The sequence below is a fragment of the Armigeres subalbatus genome, unplaced genomic scaffold (assembly GCF_024139115.2).
Source record: "Armigeres subalbatus isolate Guangzhou_Male unplaced genomic scaffold, GZ_Asu_2 Contig274, whole genome shotgun sequence".
NCBI lineage: Eukaryota > Metazoa > Arthropoda > Insecta > Diptera > Culicidae > Armigeres > Armigeres subalbatus.
The window spans coordinates 986941-1007245 of NW_026943013.1; the positions used below are offsets into that span (position 1 = coordinate 986941).

Consider the following 20305-nt stretch of genomic DNA (forward strand, 5'->3'; position numbering starts at 1 on the left):
CCCCGAGTGAAGGCGCGGGTTCCTTTATTCGTAGATTGGATTAAATACTTACGGATCTTCTTTTCCGGTGGTTTCGGGCGGCTGAGTAGCTTTTGCGACTAGCAGTGTGATTTTTGTTGTCGCAATCGAGAAGGCACGGCGAAAAATTCCCGCGTTTGAAGCTTTTGTCTTGAATTATGGTCTTGAACGTTATCACTCAAAAGCGAAGTTTCCTTCCTACTATAGGTCTGAGTGGCATGACCCAGAGCATACTCCTTATAAGCGTTTTTGCTCTAAATATAGAATATTGATATCGTTTTTTACCTTTCACTCATCCTCATTGGATTTGATTTTCTTGGCAAAGCAAAACAATATGATGCGCCTTTGTGGCATCTCAATACGTTATCAACGTATCGCGACTCGTTGCAGAGTTAAATGTACGTGTTCCAATAAAGCTAAATGGACCGGAAAAGATGACTGCTCCAGACTAAGCTTCGATCCGCTGTTCATAGATGCTTGTTAGTACTTTTTCAATCCTAGAGAAGATAGCAACCTGTCACCACAAAAATGCAACTTGAAATAGTGGTGATATGTGTAATGAGTTTCAACGTCATTGCAGGTGAAATGTGTAACGAAGAACAACGAGAACCATTTAGCAGGTCAATCCCAGTGAACAAAACCAAAACCGTGGAAGTTGGTTACACTTGCGTTGTCCCGAAAAAAATGAATATCAATGTCAATTATGTGACCAACAAATGCATTGTGAGTATTCATGAGCTATAATTAAATGTTTGTTATAATTGTGCCGATGAGTAATTTGCTTTCTTCGTCTTGACGTGTAGTTAGTTTCTGGACAACTCTGCTTATTTTTTTTATCAAAACCAGGCATGCGCAACATCATGACATCACACTTTTAATTTAGTAGCGATAGTTCTAGTTATGACGTCAGTGGGGTCTCGTTCTCGCAGTTGTAAGACACCCGACGACGTTATCGTTTGTTGCTGTAGTGTGTAAATGAGACGTTTGTTTGAGAAACTGCGCAAATGACATTCTTGGCATAAATCTCATTCTTGAATTTTGTGAATCTTCATGCAAAATTCGTATTCTGGTGAAAAAGTCAGCCTTGCCCCACGAGTATCAACATTAAAATAGACAAAACATTGATCAACACACAATAATCTTATCCCTAAATTCACAATACACCAAAGTATTAATGCTCGAACAGGAGACATACATCATATCTATTAAATGCCAAAAAAATTCGGCATTGCGCCTCTCGACTCGGAACGAGCTGCCGGTTCAAGATGTGTCATGAGAAACTTCAACTAGGGTAAAGTGCCCAATAGTGGACCCCCAACCAATAGTGGACCCTCCAGCCATTTTTGCATTATTACAGCACAATATAACCATTTTGCTATGAAATTCCATCGGGAGAACCTACCTTACAGTCCTATGATTTGATTACATGCATTGGAAATGCTATGAAAAGTAAAATTAAATGATTTTTTACAATTCTATAAAAAATAAGCACGAGAGTGTCCATTATAGGAATATTTTGGGGGGTCCATAATTGGGAAGAAGAACGTCCCGAAACGGAACATAAAAATCAAATGAAGTGTCGACTATAGGGAAGCAAATTCCTATTATGGACCCCAGGGGGTCTACTATAGGGCGAATTCAGTCAGACTTTAAAATGTTAATTTCAACGAATAACGTCGTGTATTTGAGTGTTTTATGTATGTATCGTGAAGAGGAGATGCAGAACTTGGTATTAGATGCCAAGCAGAATTAATATGTTGAAAATTTCTACTCCTTAGAACAAAAAGAGCAAAATTTCGCTACTAGGGGGTCCACTATTGGGCATTTTACCCTACTTCTCGTTCTGCATTTGTTTAAAACTGTTGGGATTTTTTTTTCAATTCGTGCCTTTTGTAATACTGTTACAAAACATACTTCAGTGAATTGTGGAATTAGGGTTGATCGTTATTTTTGAACTCTTCCCTATTGGTAAGGATTTTGTTTTCTCGGAATTCGGAAGATTGGACTTACGTACTTTCTCAAACAAATGATTCAAATCCCTTCTAAGAAAAAGCCGAACGTGAGTAAGTAAATGCGATATTCTGGGTCAACTTCTTATTCATTTCTGACCATGACTGCACCCCCGATTGGAGCATGGCAGCATCGCAGCATTGTGCACATCTAGAGTTGCAAGATTTTTAGCCTAGTTACTAGGTATTTGAGAATGACAATGGTTGGGAAAGACTAGAAATGACCTAATTTGAAAAATAATTATATCGGTCCGAGAGTCGAGTCCAGCTACTTTTGGTATGATATTGTTATGCATCCGCGCGTCTCACCGCTTATCAACGGAGGGCTTCAGCTGGCCAGCATCATTTCTCGAAAGCACCGATAATTTTTTTTTCTTCACGTTCTAGTCTGGTGCATCTGTTTGTTCGTAGTGAAGCGCTGCAATATCTAAACATTAACCGGGTGATCATGATTTTTGTTCTAATTTGGGTGTTTTTGATTGATGCTGCCTCCTCCCAACATTGTTTATCAAAGGAATTGTAATTATCAGTCACTAAATGAGTAGACAAAAGAATTAAGGGATATGTTTAATAATCACTTTCTTTGTGTACCACAGAAAACCATTCGTGAAGTCGATACCCGTCGATAGTTGGAAATATGTCAGACCTGAATACAACTGCTTCGGAAGGAAGACTTTGCAAGTTAAAGTCGACTACCAAACCAATAATTGTTTTGTGAGTATGATAAAATGTCTCCAAATTCAGTATACTATGCTGCGTGTACCGGGTTGCGGAAGGTTATGTTCTTTGCTCTTATTACAATGGGCTTGACTTCATTCCTCGGTGTAGTTTTTGCGTTTTTAAGACGAAAATTTTTTACACACGCCCACTACTCTCTATGGTTGGAATTAAGACTGTGTTGTGACTTTCATCACATATCTAACAGTTCTTTGCAATCTGTAAAAAACGTTCTTGATAGAGATCACATTTAGTTTAGATTTAGTTTAAATTATAACAAAAGCGAGATCAAAACTTATCTGAGTTGAATGGAGACCTCATTCAACTTGGTGTTAAGTTTGGAGATTTACTTATATAAAATATTGCATGGTAGAACGTTATCATTGTTCGATGCATAGTGAGTTATTCTTGTCGCGGTCTTTTTTCTTCCATGACTCATCAGTTTGAAGAAATCCAAACTGACTAACAAGGAAAGTTCTTCGATAATTAGTAATCAACATTCGACGCCATGTTTGGGTGAAGTAACCCAGTTTATTACTTTAAATTTTGACTAAAATGCAATTCATGCTTATATGGAAGATACATGTTGTAGTTTCTAAATGCAGGTATAATAATTATTATCTTTCGATTTCTGTGCTCTGGAGTTCCTTGACGCCATACATGTGCATAAGTGCTTAATATATTTACCAAAACGGTATCAGTGGAAGCATGCATCTAATTTAATCTTCTTATCAAATAAATGTGTCTCTACGAGTGATTTTTAGTTAATCTCTCAATAGAACAGAAATTTGATGAAAACCTGGACTCTACCGTTGAATGAATGCCAAGATTTGCACAAAAGTTTCTTATCTTGTGGTATTTATATTTGGCGCATGTAATTAAATTCTTATTTGTGTTATCCCATTCATGACGACTTTTTTTAACGCGGATCTTACTCATAAAATAATGTTATTTCACTAGATCCTGCCAAAAGTAGTAGTCTTAGGCTATCCAAATTGTTCTGGAATGCGTATCCTCGAATGTATCAGCAAATATGATGAGGAATAAAATGTCCTTAAAAACTATTTATTATTTATTTATTTATTTTATTAGTGACACTTCACCACGATCGTGGCATTCATGTCAGATTGGGTTTTAATACATTACGTATAATTGTTTGTAGGCTATTTACATTACAATTGTTTGAGTTAAATTTCATTATATAACTTGCATTCTTTGATAAACTTGAGTACTGCTGCTTCCTTTTGTGAATTGAAAGCCAGTGTTTCACTGAGTGATCCGTTGATCCCACACTCACTCCGCTGTTGAGTAAATCCTCTACAATCAGTAAAGATATGCTGTATGGTAATTTGGGTGCCGCAATAAGTACAGATGGGTGGTCTAGATTTGCTGAGTAGGTACGAATGGGTGAGACGGGTATGTCCAATCCGAAGTCGTGTAAGGATACGTTGTTGTGATGCGCACGTGCGGTCTAGTTGCTTTACAGGAATACTTTTAATTTGTCTTAAATTTGACTGGTTTTGGCGCCATTCTAGTTCCCAAGTTGACCATACTTTGTTTCGAATAGCCTTCGAGACGTCCTGGGATGGTATTGGTATGTCAAGCTTCTGTTGGTTCCGTGATGCTTTGGCTAAGTTATCAGCTAGAACATTCCCACTGATCCCACAGTGTCCTGGAACCCAGCAGAAAGTAATATCCTTGCCCTCGACGTTTCTCTCCACGGATTGGATCCATGGATGTTTAGATCTTCCTCCCTTTAAGGCGTCAAGACAGCTGGCAGAGTCAGTAAAAATAATTGTTTTTTCTTGACCATGAGCGGTGCTTACTGCCATATGAATAGCGTATGCCTCAGCTGAGAATACACTGCAAATGCTTGGTAGGCGAAACTTTGTTCCTCAACACCAGCGGCAACCCCGGATCCTGTAAAGTCACTGTCTTTAGAACCGTCGGTGTAGACGTGTGTGGTGCTGATATTGCCCTGTGATGAGTTCCGTGAAATGCGGGAGGACGATGTTCTTATTTGTACCAGCTTTAATTCTCCTCTTCAGTCGATTGTCGATACATGGGGTTTTGCACTCCATGCTCGGTCGGCTGTTCTTAGGGTACAATGTATGTTCGGTAAGTCGAACCCAGTTGTTTCGTGGAGAAACTCTCTTGCTCGTGTTACTACTGGATAATTTACAGCCAAGGGATCTTTTTCTACCAATCGTACAGCTAGTTGTGCTAGTCTTTGTGCTACTACCAAGCGAAAAGGTAGGCAGCCAGATTCAGCCATAATGGAAGTAATTGGGCTGGATACAAAGGCACCGGAAGATGCCCGAACTACTTCGTTATAAGTTGGTCCTAGTATTCGTTCTAAGTCAGTGATCCCCAAAGTGCGGCCCGTGGGCCGCATGCGGCCCTTGAAGCCTTTTCCTGCGGCCCGCGAAGGATTTCAGAAGATACTCTACATGTGGCCCGTTGATAAGCATTAGATGACACGAAACGCTTTTCATCATGCTCAGTTTTTTGTTATCCACTCAGGGAATCTGTCAAGGTCACATCATTACGATGTTTAAACACCATCATGATTAATTAAATTCATCACTTCATAAATATTACGTAGGCCAACAGCAAACAACTTCGCCCCGGGCTATGATAATAGCAACTTCGTCCATTTTTTCGCTGATTCAAACGAACTAAATGTTGAGCTTGTTGGAAAACTTGTTATACTGCTCTAAAATGAGGAAACTTTCAATACAAGTTAGGATTTGACAAAATTTAAATTTGAAACTGAAAGTTGCCATTCACCTATCAACACGACACCCGAATGGTGATAATGGCATAGTTTACGTTTTAATTCTTGTTTCAAAATGTCCAAGGTAGCTCACGATTTGTCAAAAGAACCCTCGAACGATGGTAACTGAAATATTTAACAATGTCAAGAATTTTTCTATGCTCCGATTAGTTGATGAATAAAAGGTTTCTGTAATATTCAATTGATCAGACACGGTAAATAGTGCGGAAATCAGATTTATTCGATTTCTATTCAAAACTACTGGCAAGTTCACCGGCTTTGAAAACACTGTTGTCGTTATTTGACACAAGTTATGATCAATAGTGTCTCGAAATCTAAATTTTTATCTGTTCTATGACACAGAATTGGGAGATTTCAATATTTTGACTGCACAAATCTATATACATAAAAACGAATTTCTGTCTGTCTGAACCTTATAGACTCCGAAACTATTGAACCGATCGGCGTGAAAATTTGTATGCTGAGGTTTTTGAGGCCGGGGAGGGTTCTTAAGATGGTTCGAGACCTCTCCCCCTTTTGGAAAGGGGGGCTCCCATACAAATAAAACATCAATTTCTTCCTAACTCGGGAATGAATCAGAGAATAAATCAATTTTAGGCGAAACGATGTTCGTCGGGACTGCTAGTGAACAAAAATTCTTCAACAAAAATTCAGAATCTTAGAATCGGACGACATATGATCATTTGGGAAAAAAGATTAATACCTATATGCTCTGCAAACTATGCTGAAAACATATTGTTGCAAAAAGATTTTTCTCGTGTCAAGTCCACTACCACAAAATTATCTGTTAGTATCAACTAAAAGTCAGCTACGATGATAAAACCCGTAGAATAAAATGTTCTTACAAATATGTTATTTAAAGAAGATTCATCGCAACAAATTTTATTGAAATGTGAAATAGATTTAAAAAAATATTTTCATTGGGCTGTAAAATTCTATATGAAATGAAGAACCAATCATGCAAATATACTGCGGCCCGCTTCAACAGTTCAAAATTACTATGCGGCCCTAGATTGTAAGCGTGCTGGGGACCACTGTTCTAAGTCTTCGATGTTTGTGCTCGTTAATCCCAAACCAAAGAATAGTTTCGAGGTTACTAGTGCTGATCCTGCTTTCAACAGTGTTGATCTACTGCTTCTTTTCAATCGGCATCCGAGAATTTGTAGGATGTTGAGTCGTTTACTACAGCTATTTTTGACGGATGAAAGATGTTGTTTCAAGTTGAACTTAGCGTCACATAGGATTCCAAGGATTTTCATTTTGCGTACTTGAGGAATAGGTATGCTATCGATAATAATTGCACGACCTCTTTTACGATGGTTTGACTGGCAGGAGTGTAGAAGTTTAGATTTTGTTGGCGCAATGGAAAACCCTACACTATAGCAGCCCAATTAATGACGGCTAGGACTGCTTCCCGTAGGAGTCTTCTAATTGAAGCTGGCTCTGTTCCTTTCATTATTAGGATAACGTCATCGGCGTAGATCAAGATTTCGACGCCGGGGGGTATTTTGTTGAAGATGGGCTGCATTGCCACTAGGAAAAGCGTAACTGACAGTATTGATCCCTGTGGCACGCCGTTTTCAGCTTGCCTGAGACTGGATGTTGAACCATTAGCGGAGACTTGAAAGTGTCTATTCTCGAGAAAGCTGGATAACATGTTCATCATACGGCCAGATATTTTCCATTCTTTCAGTGTACGTATAATACCGGGTTTCCATGTAGTATCATATGCTTTGGCAATATCAAGGGACACTATTTCGACGTGCTGGTTATGTTGCAGGGTAATGAATGATTCGAACTGAACTAGGTGAGAATCGACACCTTTATCAGAGCGGAAAGCGTGTTGGCGTGGATCCAGTCTCTTGTTCTTTTCAAGTTCAGTTATTAGGCGGCGGTTTATCATCCTTTCAAATAATTTGCCCAAACAGCTTAGGAGTGATATTGGTCTATACCCATCGGCCTTGCTTCTATCTGCATCTGCTTTAGGTATTGGGATAACTGTGCCTATTTTCCATTGCGCTGGAAAACTCCCGCTGATCCATATTCGATTAAGCAGATCCAGCAACGCCGTTTTAGCGGAAAAAGAAAAGTGTTGCAGCATTGGGTAACTTATGTTATCGTTTCCGGTTGAGGAGCCGCTTTTTCTATCAAGCGCCCACAATAGCTCGTCCATAGAGAAGTCAATGTTGTATTGCTTGTATAAGTTTGGACGCTGAGTTGTGGTGGATATGCCGATGTCTGATTTGTGCTGTTTTTGAAACCTGTCGGAGTAGTTTGTATCGGAAGATTTTTTCTGGTATTCATCAGCCAGAGCTTCTGCTATTATTTTCCCATCATTAGTGAAACCAGATGGAAGGTTGAGTGTGATTGTATTACCGTTCTCTTACCTTGGAGTCTATTAAGCTTATTCCATACCTGGCTTGCTGGGCTATTATCATTAATACTTTCAGCGAACTCTTCCCAGCATTTCTGTTTTGCTTCCTTGATGGTTTTGCGGCTTATTGATCGGGCTTCTTGAAATAGTCTCAATGCATCAGTTTTGCGGGGATCATCACTTCCGATTCGCCTGAGGGCGCGAAGCCGCTTGCGCCTTTGTTTTACTGCTGCTTCGACATCGTCATTCCACCATACTACTGCCTTCGTTCCATGCTTGCCGCTGGTTTGTGGGATGCATTCTTCCGCTGCAGAAATGATTCTGGCTGTGAATTCTTCCACCGTCAAGCGATGCTCAAGACACAGGGTTCTGCTTGTAAGCGCTTCGAACCGCTCCCAGTTGGCTTTGTCTTGGATCCATCTTTTTCGGTAGTGTGGCTCGCATGTTGTGCTTGGTGTGTCAATTACGATGGGAAAATGGTCGCTATCTGAACAATCCGGTAGGGTTTTCCATTTGAATTTCGATGCAACGGATGTTGAGCAGATAGAGATGTCTAAGGCCTGGGAATTCCCAGTAACCGGGTCTATTCGAGTGTGGGACCCGTCATTGAGTACAATTAGGTCGTGTTGCACTACAAGTTGCAGTATTTCGTCACCTCTTTTTTTTGCTTCGCATTGTAATGAGCCTATCCTGCTGCCCCAAGAGGCATGGTGTGCATTCAGGTCTCCCAATAGGAGTATCGGTTTCGGAAGTTCCTCTATTAAGGCGTCTAGTAGTTTAGCTGCTGAATCGTTAGTTTTGGGTGGTAGGTAGATCGAGGCGATTGTGATCTTCGTCGGAGCTTGAAGTTGTACCGCAATAGCTTGGATGTTGGTTCGTATTGGGATCCTTTGGAATGGTGTTCCGCTCTTGATTGCCATACCAGCACCTTGTCTACCGTGAGGAGAACAGTGGCTGAAGACAAACTCATACATGTTGCCGAGAAACTTAGCTGGGAGTCGCTTTGGATCCATATTTGTTTCTTGTAGGCAAATCACAATTGGACGGTATTTCATGGCCAGGATTTGTAGCTCATTCTGATGTGTCCGTAGACCGCAAATGTTCCACTGTAGTGCGAAGGCTGGCAGAGTATCTTCGCCGTTCTTGGGTTCTAGGTTGGTAGAAGAGTTTGTGGGAGTTGACTGTGCATTGAATGGTACATAAGAAGGAATACTTGCCATGAAGAATGGCTCAACCACGCCGACTGCCGCCAGAGGTTCATCGGAGAGTTCCGGGACGTCTCTGGTCAGGGTCGACGTGGTAGGCCTCGCACTTGGCAAATCAGATGATTCCATACTGGTCAATGGTACACAGTCAATTGTACGATACGTGTTGTATTTAACAGGGTTTGGAGGAATGTTAGCAGGCTGGGCTGGTAATTTCCTCATGGCTGCGGTCCAGCTGGAAGTTTGATGGTCAGTGGGTCGGGTGATTCGGTGCCGATTTACTTCGGTTGCATAATTTGTTAAGTTCGATGAAGCTGCCGGTGTGATAGCGCTGTTGACGTTGGGCTCGACTGGATTCCAGGAGGATGGAGGAAGCGCAAAGCACTCGTAAGTGGCTTCATTCCTATCTCCCCAGACATTCACTTCCAGTGGTTGAAGCGGGGAGCTCACTACATGCTCTCCATCTTCTCGTCGATAAAATTCACGGATTTGTCCTAGATTGGTAGAAGATCTTGTGGGATTTGACTGTGCATTGTATGGTATATTTGAGGGGATACTTGCCATGAAGAATGGCTCGACCACGCCGACTGCCGCCAGAGGTTCATCGGAGAGATCCGGGACATCTCTGGTCAGGGTCGACGTGGTAGGCCTCGCGCTTGGCGAATCGGATAATTCCGCACTGGAGAGTGGTGCACAGTTATTTGTACGATATATGTTGTATCCACCAGGGTGTGGAAGAGTGTTAGCAACTTGGGCTGGAAATTTCCTCATGGCTGCGGTCAAGCTGGAAGTTTGATGGTCAGTGGGTTGGGAGATTTTATCACGGATCGTTTCGGTTGCATAATATCTTGAGTTCGAGGAAGCTGTCGGTGCGGTAACGCTTTTGATTTTCAACTCTGCTGGATTCCATGAGAATGAGGGAAATGCAAGTGGTTGGAGGGGGGAAGTTGCTACAAGTTCTTCCTCCACTCGTCGATAAAATCCACGGAATTGTCCTAGATTGGTAGAAGAGCTTGTCGGAGTTGACTGTGCATTGAATGGTATATATGAGGTGCTACTTGCCATGAAGAATGGCTCAACCACGCCGACTGCCGCCAGAGGTTCATCGGAGAGATCCGGGACGTCTCTGGTCAGGGTCGACGTGGTAGGCCTCGCACTTGGCGAATCAGGTGATTTCGTACTGGACGATGGTGTACAGTTAATTTTTCGAAAGAAGTCGTATGCAGCAGAGTTAGAAAGTGTATGAGCAGGCAGGGCTGGTAACTTCCACATGCTTGCGGCCAATTCAGAGATCTGACGGTCTACGGGTTGGGCGATGATATTCCGGATCGTGTCACTTGCCAGAATCGTCGAAGATGGAGGGGGTGCTGCATGTTTTCTGCCTTGAAACCGCTTGTCGTGAAAGTTGATGTTTGTTTGTTTGGTTGCGTTCATGGTGTTAAGGCGTTGTTCTAATTCATGATCCAAGTGGTTGTTGCTGGGGTTAGGTTGTATACTGGGTGTGGATGATGGTTCTTTCATATTCGTGTCCATATTCGTGGCTACGTTAGATAGTGAGTTGTTGAGATTATAGGGTTGTTTTTGAGCCATTAGTTGTCCGAAATTCCAGTGTTGCTTTTCGTACCGGACTGTTGCAAATTACGTTTTCCACGATTCTTGGCTGCATCGGTTGGGGAGATTTCAAATATACGTTTATTGCTACGGCTTCTGGTGCGAATGTTGTTGATCGATCCAATATCACGATTGTCTCTTTTTTTGCGGGTGGCGAGACAAAACTGTTGTCCTTCCTTGAGTGGCGTTGATCTGTAGTCTGCGGTGTTGCGGGTAGGTCGGGTTGTGTAGAGGATAAGTAGCGTTGATCTGAAAACGGTTGAGCATCTATCGGAGTTAACGGCTGAGTGAGTAAGGTTGTTTTGTAGCCAGACTTGAAAGAATCGAGTTCTTTCGCTAGGATGGCTATTTTATTTTGAAGAGATGCGATCAAATGGTCTTTGTCACTATTTCTTGTTTCAGTTGTTCTTGAACTACGCGGGCGATATTTTCTCTCCTATTTTCCTCTAGGTACCGGCGTCTTGCTTCGGCGAAAGAGATACATTGATTAACTTTCATGTGGACAATCTTGTCCTCCTCCTTGAATTTTGCGCAATCACGCGATGTAACGGAGTGTTCGCTTTTACAATGGAAGCAATATGGTGTGTTTTCGCATTGCTCTCCATCGACTAGGTGGGATGGTTGAGAGCATCGCATGCAGATGCCGGATTGCTGACAGGATTTGCGTAGATGGCCATACATACCACAGTTGAAGCACATCATAGGAGATGGATAATATGGTCGTACCTTGATTCGCAATAAACCGAAGTACACATAGTCTGGGAGAACAGTTCCGTGGAAGGATAAAACTAAAAGCGGGGTGTTCTGCAGTTTACCATTAGTTCGCTTTTTAATACGACGCACTGCATGCACGTCTTGGTCTGCTAGGTTTTCCGCGATAATGTTTTCGTTAGTGCAGATGGAATCCGGTTCGTAAACAATACCCTGGACGGTGTTCAGCGTCGGATGTTGAAAAATTTCAATTGGCGTGCCGTCGGTAAGTTCCGTCAGCGTAATGAGTTTGTCGATAACTTTTCTGGAGTTTGAGCGGAGAAGGTATCGAGACCCACGCCCTTCTCGAGAGGCTTTCACATTTCTTGCTTGTTTTACACCGATTGCTAATTCAACAGTTTTTCCGATGATAAAAGGTTCAGGAAGGCGAGGTTCTCTGTATGAGCCGTTTGGTTCCATATGATCGTCGTCAACCTTACAACGCAAAACTAGGACAACGGTTTGTCCTATTTCGTCGTCGGTTCGCATCCATCCTGGTGTTCTGGTTGAACTGGGCGTACTACAATAGTCATCCGGGCCCCTTCCCGATGGGGTGGGTTTACCGGCCATAAGACCGGGCGTCAGGAGCACTTTTTCGGATCCACTTTACTTCTTCGTGAAACCACAACAAAAAAGTGGGATTGAGTTTCGGTTTGTTTTTGGAATCGATTCGCACTCGGAACGCGGCGATAGATATAGCAAATGACCGCAACGCGTGTGTTGGTGACTTCAGTATTGTTACTCTTACTGCACCGTCGTGAGAAAAATGTCACTTAATATGCACTGCTACTGGGGTTATTTACTTGGATTTCACCAAAACTGCACAATCCCGTGCGGGGCACTGATTCGGACTATCGCGTGAGCACTTTTTTGGGAATAATGGGAGGTGTGATAAACGAAATAAGCTGATTAATTTTTCCAGCACTTCGCGCGTGTTGATATACAACGTAACCCGATTGCTTGAAAAAAAGTTAAAAACTATGTTCAAGTGAATGTATTTTGTTCGGACTGATTTCTTTAGTAGCGGAACCGTGGTTTCAGGGCAACTTTAATCACAATATATTTTGACATTGGGAAAGGCTTATTAGTTTTAACGAGATAAAAGTTACTTATGAATCTTCAGTTTTCTACTTCACACAGTTTCCTCTCTTAGATAGAAGTTTTAGTTCGATTTATGACTGTTAACACTACAAGTACCGAGCCAAGATTTGCAACGTAAAGTACCAAGCTCGCAAAAACGTGGAACGGCAACTTTGAGTACCCAGATCTCTGCCGTTTTTCAACCAAATCTCTTGATATTTTTCACAGAACAATCTGTGGGATTTTAAAAATCGGCTACTGAAGACAGATTACATTTTCAAGTAACGGGAACTGAGAACCAGCCGGATAGTTCCGTTCCACGCTTTTTGCAGTCTGTTTCTGGCCATCCAGCATGTTGCATGCAAGTCGTACCACACTGCTTGTATGCAAAATTATATGGAGCTGGAGAAACGTTTGGATCTGAGACGAGACCTGCAAAGACGCTGCTTCTTTTCTCTTGTTTTGACACTTGTTCTTCTTTTCATCACAGTTGACCATCGAGTTTCAACTGTTTACTTGACTGTTTCACCTAAGCCCCAGGTGGACCCTTCTGAGCACAATAAAAGTGTATCCAATTCACGAAATAGTTAATTCATTTTCATAAGGATTTTTATACCGGGAATAAAACACAGGTTTATTACTGATTATTAACAAGCTAAACGGAAGGTTTGGAATACTCGTTAAAGTAAAAATGTCTTGGTAAAACAAAAATGATGTGGAATATTTTATTTGGGATACCAATACTTTCACTCAAAAAGCTGCTGGTTGCACCTGACAGTTCGTGACAGCAGTTGACTGGCAGCAGCTGAAGTTACATTTTTTCCTCTTTGCAGGTCTCGTCTCAGGTTTGGATGAATCATAGTTCAGCCATGAAAATCTAAGAATTATTTTGCATTCGAAGAATATGCGGAAACTAAAATTCCGAAACATTCAATCCAGAATCCTTCCATAACAAAGCCCAAAGCCTTTCTAAAAGTATGACGATTTTAGATGTTCAATGCAAAGATTGTTACGAAGGAAAGCGGCGCGCGATTTTAGCCACTGTGCGGCGGCGGTTTGAGTATTGCCAATATCCGCGTGATATACGTTATGGATCGATGTGCTTTACCACAGGTGTGGCCCAAACCCTGAAGTAGTATTTGTTCAACGAAAATTCTCTCTTTTGAGAGAGAAACTCTCAGCTGGGTTGCCGAAGATGGTCGAAGGCGACCGAATGTGACGTCATGTCTGGTATACTCAGTACAATTTTTATAACAGACGTGACGTTTCATTCCGCCCACCCACTGTGGGTGGCAATGTTTACATTATTTTTTCAACTAATACAGACTTAGAGGACTTTGGCCCACACCTTTACTGAAGCACATCGGTTATGGATCCTTCTTTATTATGCAGAAAAAAACAATTTTTGAATGAGTACAATATGATACCAAACAACCGACGAAAAAGTGAATAAAATCTTTTACTATAATTGAAATTGTACAAAGTAAGTTCACAATTAGTTCACCATGCTATTCAACTTTGCATTGCTTCTTCTGTAAACATGGAAAAAGCCAAATTCAAAAAGCCAAGAATTCTCGGAAATCCGTAATTTTATAAAATTAACGAAATTTTAGAAAATCTTCTGAGTAAATTCTTAGGGCCGAGGGGTTTCTTCTAGAATTTTAGCGAGTTTATTGTTTGTTCTGATGATCTGAGGGTGTTGCTTTTGAAATATTTGGGAATGTATTCTATTGAGACAGGATGGGCTTCCAGTGAAGATCCTAAAGAGTTTTCAGTTGAATTTTTGGAAAGATTCCCATTGAAGATGCAGAAGGATTTTCAGTGATGTTCCTGAAACCTAGTAGAATTCTAAAAGGAATTCCTGGCAGATATTGCTGAAGTAATTACCGCAGGAACTCGTTGATGAATATCTGAAGGTATTCCAGGAAAAAAATATGAGAATACCTGCAGCAATTTCAAAAGAAATTCCAAGAGGATTCCCATGAGAAGTTTCTTCAGAAATTCCAGTAGGAATTTTTGGTGAAAGTCCAAGAATAACTACTATAGCAGTTCCAGCAGGAACTCTCAGAGATTTTTAAAGAAGAACAGTTGGAGGATTTTCAGGAAAAAGTTTAGGATGAATTTCTTAAAATTCTCCTCCAGAAATTACTTCTGGAGATCTCATCCAGGAATTCGCCCTGATTTTCTCCAGAAATTTATTCTGAGTTCTCCAGAAATTCATTTTAAATTTCCCTAGCAATTCATTCTGAATCTCCTCAAGAATTCATTCTGAATTCCCCATAAAAAACATACTGAATTCCTCCAGGAATTAATTCTGAATTCCAACAGGCGTGAGTTATTCCTGCAGTAGCTCCAAGATAAGTTTCTGGAGAGACCAGAGATGAACTTTTGAAGAAACTCCATGAGGAGCTTCACGAGGAATTACTGGATCAAATCCGAGATGAATTCACGGACAGAAAATTGCTACCATTGAACCAAAAAACATGATTGTTGTTTTCATGTCCTCATATTTAATAGAAAATACTTCAAAATTTATTGTTTCAACAAGGTTTGTTAAGATAATATCAATATTGAACTATTATTGTTTTAACAATACCTATTGCAAATGAGCTTTTTAAAAAAAGCTCGAGAGATTTTAATTTATACATTTGAAAACAACCTCACACGGAAACATATGTATTCATATTGAATTGATGAAAACGCTTAGGCTTAATTATTATCTAAATCGAGAAAAAAAAAGACATCGTCAAATAGAAAGCAAAATCTAAGTTATTTTGGCATGTGATTTAATAGTTTGAATGGATGAAAATAGCATCCTCAATGGCAAAAATAAATTTGTTTGTTAAAACCAGATGGGACATTTTATAACGTTTCACTACAAATTTGTCAACAAAGTTGTGGGAATTCTACCTCGGATAAATCAAAGAAATAATTTGATTATTGAAGAAATGGATAATGCATTGCTGGTGGGATCGTTAGTGTTCCCGATTTTTGAGGTAAGTTGCTGCTTTTTTCTGACACTGTAATCTATACTAACCCTTTTAACAACTTTGTTTCCAGATTCCGAATATGTTAAGATGAACGAAACAAGATCTAGCATCCGAGTGAACGGGAGACATTATTATGCGTTGGAAAGGGAATTGGCGTAAAGATGAGAGTTTTAATTACGTAAGTACATAATGTTTCTCATAAATGATGATCATCACACAGTTATGTTTTGTATTCCAGCATCCGCCAGTATCACCATCTGGATAACATATGATTTTCATCAATGTGTCGGATTCTTTGTATCGGTCCGCAAGGAGTTGAAAATAGATGAATAAAATATGGCAGCTAAATAAAATTTCCATTTAAAATTAGAAATTTTCCATAAACAATTAGGAAATTGCCAATAAAAAAATCAGGGTATGAGCAACAAATAATTATAAAATTTCCATAAACTATTGAGAATTTTCCACAAAACAAAAATAAATAAGCACTTTTAAAAGCAAAAATAGCAATTATAAAAGAAGAATTTTCCATAAAGAAATGAAAATGTTCCACGAAAAAAATACAAAATTTCCATAAATAAATCAATATTAGCAATAAACAATTACAAAATTTTCCACAAAATAAATATATTTTTTCCATAAAAAATTAAAAATTTTCCACAAAATAATCAATAAAAAGCAATAAAAATTAAGAAAATTTCCATTAAAAAATCCAAGAAAGCAATAAAGCTGATGAAATTTTATGAATTTTAAACGCTTTTAAAGAAGGGGTCATCTATGGAAAAAAAAGCACAGTTTGATTGCTTTTTTATTTTTTTTATAAAAATTTTCTTATTTTTTATTGCTTTTTATTGATAATTTTGTGGAAAATTTTTATTTTTTTGTGGAAAAAAATATATTTATTTTGTGGAAAATTTTGTAATTTTTTATTGCTAATATTGATTTATTTATGGAAATTTTGTATTATTTTTCCGTGGAACTTTTATTTTTTTTTATGGAAAATTCTTCTTTTATAATTGCAATTTTTGCTTTTAAAAGTGCTTATTTATTTTTGTTTTGTGGAAATTTTTTAATTGTTTATGGAAATTTTGTTTTATTTGTGGAAATTTTATATTTATTTATTGCTCATACCCTGATTTCTTTATTGGCAATTTCCTATTTTCTTATGGGAATTTTCTAATTGTTTAGGGGGAGTATTTATTTTAGTCAATAAAATATGTTTTATATATTTCTCTAGTTCCGGTATCTGCAATTCATTTCATTGCTTTAATTGGGTCGTCATTAAAAGAAAATTAAGAAAAATTCAATAAGATTATTATTGAAATCAATATTGCATCAACATTTGTTTCAAAAATTATTATGATTAAATCCAAAATAAAACTCTTTTTAAAACAACAATTTTCTTATTGTTTTGAAGGCGGTATAGAAGCTTTTTGACGTTTGCAAGCTTTTCAAGCTTCTATGAAAACAACAATTCAGGATTGTTGAAATAATAATATTTCTTATTACCGCCAAAACAATGTGAAACTCTTGTTGAATTTACATAAAATATTATTGGATTTACAAGATTTTTTTCTGCGTGTTGTTGGAGCAACTCCAAAAATAAACTTTAAGACCTTTAGAAGCAATTTCTGAAAGAGCTCCTGAAAATTAAAAGAGAAATATGTAAAGGAAATTCCAGAAGGAAACCCTGGGGGAACTTTAGGAGTAATTTCTGGAGGAACATTAGTAAAGATTCCCGTAAGAATTGTAAGAAAATTGCAATTACGAAAATTAATTAATCTTTCAATTTAATCTAATCTTGTCAGAAGAACATCAGAAATTATTTACAAATATCCAAATCATTTCCCTGTGTGCATATAAAAAAAATAAAAGCATATCGTTATACGCGTGCTGCCACCTACAAGTGAATGCGTTACCTCAAAATATTTTGGCATGACGTTCAAATTCAAAAGTTCGCGGTGTAATAAATTTACATAAGTTTGGCGCCAAGGCGCCAATAAGTTTGAAATTAAATTACTGCGCAATTTCCAGTGACCTCTAAACCTAAAAATTCTAAAAGGAAATTTTTAAATAAAGAAAACCTCTCTCTCCGCAATTGTACAATGCACAAAAAAAGAACGTAAAACAATTGAATTGCTGTTGTAACTGATTTTACAAGCATTTTGAATCGCGATATTGCTTTCTTTCTGGTGGAGTACTTGATCAAGATCGGTTGAATTTTCGATAAGAAAAGTTTTTTAAGTGAAAAATTTATAAAAATATCTATAGTGGTAGTGGTCTAGTCTAATAGCTAAACTCAAAGTATGTTAGCTCGAGTGAAGTTAAACTAAATTACTAAATGTATGATTAAATTATTTTAGTTGAATTTTTTGAAGTTGGTAGGAAAAGGAAATTAAATTAAAGTTAATTGAATAGAAAGAAGTCAGGTAAGCTTATAACTATTATTTGAACTATTGTGCAGTTAATAAACTATTGCGTTGTTCAGGCAAGCCCAGCCCAAACAACGTGGGCGGCAAGTGCAGGCTATTTGAGAACCATTGCGTGTGGGTGGTAATTTTCCACAACGTTAGTACGGACACAAGGTTGACGGAACGTTTTTGACGAAAACTTTTTCGTCGAACTGGTCGAGCAAATACGGCCAAAATCAACCCCACTCGATACTGCAAGCTTGAAAGCGGTGTGTGTCCAGAATATCCACGAGACGATACGGAAAGTGGCGAGGCGAAGAGCTAAACCAACAAAAGCTCACACACCGCCAAGATCCGGGGACGTCTTCACCCCGATGACATGCGCCTTCGCCAATCCACTCAGGCGAAGATTATGGGGTCTCACGTCTGAAACCGACACGTGTGACGTTGGAAAACGCTAGATCACCCGTCGAGGGATACGCACATCAATGAACAAGGTCAGATCAATTCAGTTCACCTATTAGGGCCTGCATAGTAAATCTAGGCAAAGATCAATTTTTCCAATTAGAAAAATCGTAACGTCACGCTCTTGGCAAACCTGAAGAAATAGAAATCAATTGAATTAAAATAAAGATTGAAACAAGTTGAGCTTATGAAAAATTTAACGTTTGCAAAATTTAAAAAAAATCACATTTAGAATAAAATAAATGTGAATGGATTCGTTATTTCGAGTTAAGTGTTTGCTTCGCCAGGGTCGGTCGTCACATGGCAGAATTCTTCAATATTGGTCCGGCTTTATAATTGGGAAACTTTAGCTACCACTCAATTTTCGATGGAGTTGGTTGGACGTATTTATCATTTCAACAGTCTTTTTAGGTTTGGTCGATTCGTGAGCGTTTAAATGAAACTTTAGTTCTGAAAATAAAAACTGGTTCAGCCTGTCTTGGGTTAGGTCGTCTCATGCCGGGATATTCTAAGGAGTAACGGTCCTTCTAGAACGAAGGTGGCGCTTAAGCCGTTAACTTAAAGAAAAGAATCCAATAAGATCGAAATCGGGTTATTGGAAGAACACGTCACGATATAGACATACCTCCATGAGTGATAGTGCGAATTCCGCATAAACCTGCCGATCGATAGAACTAGAAGTAAAACAGAACAGCACATGGGGAGATCGTTGCCTGGATCTTTTTGTCGTGGCACGGTGTTTTCCATACCACTAACCAAGCCGTCCACAACCAGGGCGTTAGGCAAGAAGATTCACGCTTCGATTGTGTGCTGTTCAATAGATGGTCTTCCTTTCTCCCTTTCACCCTCTATCGCTTCATACTTGTTCGCGCCCTAGCGAACGCCTTTCAATCTAATGATTTTCAATTATCTTTCGATTATCTACTCCCTCATACTTTGAGTAGAAATGACCGATAAAGCCGATAAACAAATCTTAAAGAAAAGAATTAAACGTTACATTGACGCCCAACGTGGGGCCTGAGAGTAAGAGTTGTAAATAGTTATTGGATTAATTCGAGTAGCTTAGATTGTAATTGGTTATGGATTAGCTCGTTTAAGTTTGTTGGGAAATAGTTTCGAAGATTTTAATTATAATAGTTAATCGCTAAAAAATTTTTTCAATGAATTCGTAGTATTAAGAACCTAGATCTTAGAATACATTTTTCTTCTATACTGTAAATACTTTAGCTTTCTATTAGAAATTGTTCAACACATGAGTCGATTGTTTCCAAGCGACGCACTTTGCACAAACTATTGCACGCGGCAGAAGATCCCGAGCTTGTACTACCTTCTCGCCATGAGTTTGAGTCTGATTATGCTACGGTTCCTGGGATGCTTCAAGGAATGGAAACGCAAATGGCTAACGGAGTTGACAACGGATATCTATCGCGGCTTGTACATTATCATAAGCGAATTCGTCGATACGCACCTCAAAACAGTTTGCAGAAAGAGCATCAAAAGTTGATGTTGTACTTAATTAATCGACTTGCTCACCAGTATTTTGGGGTCGATTTCATCGAGGCCAACTTTCTGGTGCCTACTTGGAAAATAGTTCCCATGCGAGCCCAGCCGCAATCGTCGAGTAATCCCAGTACCATCCGAACGACTAGTCAGACCGGTGCGATTCCGAAGCACCGTGAAGCAGTGATATCTGTGACAGCAACCGTTTTCGGATGTCGATCGTCAGCCTAATCCATATCGGTCTTTCCAAGAGGGACCCATAATCAACCGACCCGAAGTCAATTATCAGGATCATCGTCGGCAAACGGTGCCGCTAGGACAGGGTACTCAGCTGTTAGATGGTAATCCGGATCCGCAGAGCGTTAGAGGATCATCAAG

The 20305-nt window shown here is 39.3% G+C and overlaps 1 protein-coding gene across 2 annotated transcripts in view; it reads left to right on the forward strand.

Annotated features, from left to right (window-relative positions):
* Positions 1 to 534: 534 nt before the first annotated feature.
* The window catches only part of LOC134203867 (tenascin-like), a 36021-nt gene continuing 16250 nt past the window's right edge, over positions 535 to 20305 (forward strand). Inside the window, exons 1-2 of one of the 2 annotated variants that reach the window (XM_062678707.1) lie at positions 2417 to 2546; positions 2624 to 2741. In XM_062678707.1, the coding sequence (XP_062534691.1) occupies positions 2476 to 2546; positions 2624 to 2741 (189 nt within the window). In that variant the 5' untranslated portion in view covers positions 2417 to 2475. Of the gene's footprint in view, positions 742 to 2416; positions 2547 to 2623; positions 2742 to 20305 lie in introns of those variants that run through there. The other variant, XM_062678706.1, reaches the window with a different exon arrangement.